Source organism: Trichechus manatus, unplaced genomic scaffold (genome assembly GCF_000243295.1).
Source record: "Trichechus manatus latirostris isolate Lorelei unplaced genomic scaffold, TriManLat1.0 scaffold00048, whole genome shotgun sequence".
NCBI classification, from domain to species: domain Eukaryota; kingdom Metazoa; phylum Chordata; class Mammalia; order Sirenia; family Trichechidae; genus Trichechus; species Trichechus manatus.
The window spans coordinates 17,883,950-17,890,199 of record NW_004443984.1 but is presented as its reverse complement, the minus strand read 5'-3'; the positions used below and the strand labels follow the sequence as shown (position 1 = coordinate 17,890,199).

General features: G+C 48.0%; 1 protein-coding gene across 1 annotated transcript in view; it reads left to right on the top strand.

The window, feature by feature from the left end:
- Window positions 1-830: 830 nt before the first annotated feature.
- The window catches only part of DISP3 (dispatched RND transporter family member 3), a 28,519-nt gene continuing 23,099 nt past the window's right edge, over window positions 831-6,250 (top strand). Inside the window, exons 1-2 of the mRNA XM_004377241.1 lie at window positions 831-1,917; window positions 3,083-3,302. Of these exons, the coding sequence (XP_004377298.1) occupies window positions 831-1,917; window positions 3,083-3,302 (1,307 nt within the window). The remainder of the gene's footprint in view (window positions 1,918-3,082; window positions 3,303-6,250) is intronic.

Genomic DNA, 6,250 nt, shown 5'->3' with positions numbered 1-6,250 from the left:
GAGAGGACCACTGCCTTGCCAGTAATCACACTGTCAGGACCCAAACCAGGGTCTGTCTGATTCCACAGGTATGTTCTTTCCCCTCTGCCCTGATACTTCCTGAAAGTACTTTACAGTTGCTCGTTAAAGAAAAGTGGTTGCAAGGGGGAGTTATTATTGCCTAAGGGGTACTGAGTTTCTGTTAAGGATGATGAAAAAGATTTGGAAACATAGTGGTAATGGCTGCACAACATTAAAAAACAAACAAAAAAACCCATTGCCATCAAGTCGATACCGACTCATAGTGACCCTATAGGACAGAGTAGAACTGCCCCCCACCCCCCATAGGGTTTCCAAGGAGCAGCTGGTGGATTCGAACTGCCGACCTGTTGGTTAGCAGCTGTGCTCTGAAATGTACACATAAAAATGGTTTGAATGGCAAAAAAAAAAAAAAGTTGTTGCAATGCAGTTACATCTTACTTAGACCTTAGGTTCTAAAGACAAAGAATGCAACAAAAATTGGGAAATCCTGTGTAGTCAAAATTCCCCTCGAATATCCCTTACGTGGGAGGAACATCTTTTCTGTTTGCAGTTGGGCTATGATTACCCCACCCCCTCCCACGCCTCCTGGCTTTGAAAGCTAAGATCTTGTTGGGGGAAGTAATGGGAAAATAACAGGATTTTTCTTTGTTTTGTGCACAGATCATTGAATTCCGTTGACTTAAAAGCCAGCTCGATGCAAATCTGTTGCAGTATTAGTATTCGGTTATGAGTGGGCTGGGTGAATGCTGCCACAGGGCACATCCCCTCCCTCTCTCTAGCCCACTGACACTCTCCCTCTCCTGTAGGCCATGGACTCAGAAGATGATCCCTTGCTGCAGGATGCGTGGTTAGAGGAGGAGCAGGAGGAGGAGGAAGCGACAGGCGAGGCCCTTAGTGGTGCCCAAAAGCCAAGGCCCCACCGTGGGGCAGGCAGGCAGTGTTGCTGGCGGGGCTGGACCTGGCCCTCCCGGCCCCCAGCCTCAGGCTTCTGGAGTACCCTGGGGTGGGCCTTCACCAATCCGTACTGTGCAGGGCTGGTGCTCTTCCTGGGCTGCAGCATCCCCGTGGCCCTCTCTGCCTTCATGTTCCTCTACTACCCGCCACTGGACATTGACATCTCCTACAATGCCTTCGAGATTCGCAACCACGAGGCTTCTCAGCGTTTTGATGCCCTCGCCCTGGCACTCAAGTCCCAGTTTGGGTCCTGGGGTCGCAACCGGCGCGACTTGGCTGACTTCACCTCTGAGACGCTTCAGCGCCTCATCTCAGAGCAGCTGCAGCAGCTGCATCTAGGCAATCGCTCCCGGCCCGCCGCCAGGGCCCCGCACACCGTCGTAGTCGGTGGCCCAGGCTTCTCGTGGGACATCTCTGCGGCCCAAAAGCCAGCAGCCAATAGGAGCGGGCGTCTTCGGCGTGAGACCCCGCCTCCGGTGGATCTAGCGGCCAACCAGAGTGAATCCTCGCCGAACCCAAGGACCGACCACAATGGGCGGCTCCAGCCCAGCGCCCCGCCCCCCGCGGCGGCCGCAGCCAATCAAAGCCGAGCTCGCCGGGGCGCCTCGCGTTGGGACTACTCGCGCACTTATGTGAGCGCCAACACCCAGACTCATGCGCACTGGCGCATCGAGCTCATCTTCCTGGCGCGTGGCGACGCCGAGCGCAACATTTTCACCAGTGAGAGGTTGGTCACGATCCACGAGATTGAGCGCAAGATCATGGACCACCCGGGCTTCCGGGAGTTCTGCTGGAAGCCTCACGAGGTCCTTAAGGACCTGCCACTCGGCTCCTACTCCTACTGCTCCCCGCCCAGCTCACTCATGACCTACTTTTTTCCCACTGAGAGAGGTGGCAAGATATACTATGATGGCATGGGCCAGGACCTGGCCGACATCCGGGGTGAGATCTGGCTGTGCCACGGGACAGGGCTTGGACAGGGTAGTGTGTGAGGGGCTGGGAGCGGGGCTTGTAAGGGGCGGGGTCTGAAGGGGCTGGAGGTGGGGCTTGTAAGGGGCGGGGTGTGAAGGAGGCTGGGGGTGGGGCTTGGGCGGGGTCTGAGAGAAGGCTTGGGTCTTGGTTTAGCCCTTGCAGACTAGGAAGAGACTTGGAGGTGGATTCTTGGCTGAAGGAGGATGAGGTGGGACTTGGCAGTGAGGCGAAGTCAGGCTGGAGCCAGTGCTGTACATGGCCTGTGGTCGAGATTAAGAAGCGCTGGGCTAGGAGGGAGTGTGGGCCAGGGCTTGGGTGTGAGGCATGGGGGCAGACCTGGTGGAAGGAGGTTGGGAGTTACACTGTTGCCAGAGTTAGAGAAGTATGGGATAATGCTTGGGCGTCAGGTTGGTTAGGAAGAGATTGGGGATGTGGTTATAGAGAATGGAGAATGTGATCAGAGGAAGAGAGGGGAGAGGCTGGAGTTGAAGGAAGACCAGGGTGGGGTTAGTTTGAGGTAGATTAGGGGTGGAACTTGAGGAAGGGTGGGGTGAGTCAGAGGGTGGTTGTAGGGGTTAGGGGCGGGGCTTGGATGAGCCTTTTAAGGGAGGACATGGACCTAGTTCTAGGCGAAAGGAGGCTGGACTGGAATAAACCGATTGCTGTCGAGTCGATTCCAACTCATAGTGACCCTATAGGACAGAGTGGAACTGCCCCATAGGGTTTTCAAGGAGCGGCTGGTGGATTCGAATTGCTGACCTTCTGGTTAGCAGCCAAGCTCTTAACAACTACACCACCAGTGCTGCAGACTGGAATAAGGAGGTGGAATTATAGGGACTGTGCAGAGACTGAGCCTTGGAATTATGTGAAGTTGAAAATGGAATGAAAATGTGAACTTAGTGGGAGCTACCCGAGCAGGTCTAAGGGTCACTCCTCTTGGGTAGCTGTGGTTGATTTTCTAAGCCATCCGTCTGCCCCACTAGGGTCGAGGCAGTCCTCAATGAGGAAGGGAGTTTCCTAGCTCCTTAGGGGCTTGAGGCTCCAGGTGAGGTGGGGAGGAAGGCAGGGCGACCTTGAGGGAGGGTTGGTGGGAGCTCCTGCTGAGCTCCTTGGGCCCCCACCCCTGCCCCTGCAGGCTCCCTAGAGCTGGCCATGACTCACCCCGAGTTCTACTGGTATGTGGATGAGGGCCTTTCAGCAGACAACCTCAAGAGCTCCCTTCTGCGTAGTGAGATCCTGTTTGGAGCACCCCTGCCCAACTACTACTCAGTGGATGACCGCTGGGAGGAGCAGCGGGCCAAGTTTCAGAGCTTCGTGGTCACCTACGTGGCCATGCTGGCCAAGCAGTCTACTAGGTAGGAGATTCTGCCGAACCCCGGTGTGTGCCTGCCCTTCTGTGTACCAGGAAGGAGCTGCATTGGAGTATGAATTGGTTTCCAGGTGCTTCTGACTCATAAACCTCAGATCTACTTCCCCTCAATCTTTTCCTTAGGAAATCTTTCTTCCCAAATATGGGGCAGAGCCAGATACATCCTTGCTGTCACTCTGACCATCGAATGGCCCCTTTTCTTGATCAGTGCTAATGATTAGTGAACATGACAGCTTTGAGGGAGGTGGGAAATCCTAGACCTCTTGCCCTGAAGTGCTTGAGTATTGATTTTCTCCTGAGATGTTATTAGAGTGCTTTCTGGAAAGAATACTGGCCAGAAAGTAAGGAGTCCTCTGCCTCTAATACCCAGGAAGACAGTAGACAAGTCAGCTTCCCTGGGCCTGTTTCCCTACTTGTAAAATGAGGACAATGATTCCTGTTACCCCTCTGGAGTCGTTAGGAGGAGATAAGCTAACAGATATGAGGGTGTTTGGGGCTGGTGGGTACTTTGGTTGTCATCCACTCCTTGGAATGGTGTGTCCAGGAATACAACTGGACACCCTCCCTCCAGGAAAGGACAGCAGACCCTGCTGGGCAATAACTCCAATGCCTTCCCAGTCCTCTACCCTGACAGGCTAGTCCTAGGCACAGGAGGCATCATTCTCCCTGAAATACCTTCTATCCTTCCATTATTAACTTACTATGTGTCTCGTTTAATTCTCACATCAACCCAGTGAGGTAGGTGCTATTATAATTAACTCCATTTTACAGTTGAGGAAACTGAGGCACAGCATGTTTAAGTGAGTTGTCCAGAATTATAAAGCTCGTAGTGGTGGAATGGTATTCAGATCCAGGCTTTGAAATCCAGAGCCCTCACGCCTTTCTCCCAGCACCACTTCTTTGCCAGGCAAACCCCTGTTCATCCATTAGGATCCAGCTTAAGCAACTTTTTCCTGAGGCTGGATTAAATGGCCACTCTACCTTTTTTTGCCTCATAGTCCCCTTCCTTCTCCCAAGGGGAGGCAGGAAAAAGCATACACAGGCTTGGGAGTTAGATATACCTGGGGTCAGATCCCAGTTACTCCGCTTTACTAGTGGTGGGAGTTTTGGCGAGTTATTTCACTTCTCTGAGCTACAATTTCATCATAGCACTTGTCACTCTGTATTTTAGTTGCTTCTTGTAACTCAAAGTGAAGTCCTCAAATCAGCAGTAACAGCATCACTCAGGGGCTTGTTAGAAATGCAGAATCTCAGGCCCTTTCCTAGCCCCACAGTATCTCCAGGTGATTCATTTGTACATCTAGAAAGTTTGAGAAAAGTTTGTTTTAATATTTATCTAAACAGAATGTGAGTTCATTGGACTAGAATTGTGCCTAGTTCATAAATATAGGCCTAGCCCCTAGCACAGTGCCAGGCATCCTTTAGTAGGAATTTGTCTAAGGAATGACTGAATGAATGAATGGAGATACCCTGGGGAAAGGTACTTGGCTTTGGTACTTGGGAAGCTGGTAGGGGCTGACAGTAGAAGGGTCTGCCTATATGTCCAGCTGCTCAGACAAGTCCCCTGACCTGGGTAAAAAAAGCCTTTCTTACTCTTCCCATCCCCCCAGAGTTTCACAGAAGTGGTGACTACCAGAGCCCCTATAGAATTAGTTCTAGTGCCTTCTTTTAGATTAATAAAATATTTTTTTATTATTCTGTTACTGACTACCCTAGAGATGTCAACATGCATCCTTGACTTATTACAGAATACTGCAAATTATTACCTTTAGTACTTTCCTGATAATAGTAGACTCTTAAAACACACTCGTTGCATTTACTCCCCTTCAGCCTTTTGCATTTTTGTTGCATGTATTTTAATTCTACAAACATTTTAAACCCCACAAGATATTACATTTTCATTCTTCTGAGTCAGTATTCATTTATATTTACCCATATATTTACCTTTTCTGTTGCTCTCCATTACTTTCTACAATTTCATGTTTCCCTCTGGGATCATTTTCCTTATGCTTGAAGAACTCTCTTTAGTATTTCTTTTAGTGCGTATTTGTTAGAAATAAATTCTCAGTTTTGTTTGTCTGAAAGCATTTTTACTTCACTTTCAATTTTGAAGACTGTTTTGCTAGTGTAGAATTCTAATTCTGAATTGACATTTATTTTCGTTTAATACTTTAAATGGCATTCCACTGTCTTCTTACTTCCATCATCTCTGTCGAAGAGTCAGCTGTGAATCTTTTCGTTGCGCCTTCAAAAGGTTGTGTTTTTTCACTGGCTGCTTTTAAGATTTCTCTTTGTCTTTGGTTTTCACCAGTCTTACTGTGATATGTAGGTGTGGTTTTCTATGTATTTGTTCTGCTTGGTATGCACAGAGCTTCTTGAATATGTGGGTTGATGGGTTTCATCCATTTTCGGAACTTCTTGGCTATCATCTTTACAAATATTGCATCTACCTCATTCTCTGTCCCTTTCCTTGTAGGACTCTAATTAGACACATGTTTGATTTTTTAACTAAATTCCATGTGTCTCTAATGTTCTTTTCTGGGTTTTTCTTTTCTATTTTTTCTTCCTATGCTTTGGTTTAGACATTCCAGTTCACTAATTCTGTCTTTTGTTTTGTCTGACCTGCTATTAAATGTCTATAGAGTTTTTAATTTCAGTGTTATGGTTTTCTATTCAAGAATTTCTATTTAATTCTTTGTTATAGATTCTTAATCACTCGTGAAATTCCTCATCATTTTACTTATTTTGTCCATATTCTGTATTTTTTTTTAACGCTTAAAAAATTTTTAATATCATTCACTTACAAAAATTATTTTAGCAAAACATTCTTTTTTTTTTAATATTTTATTGTACTTCAGGTGAAGGCTTACAGAACAGATAGTTTCTCATGTAACAGTAACACACATGCTGTTTTATGACATTGGTTAACAACCC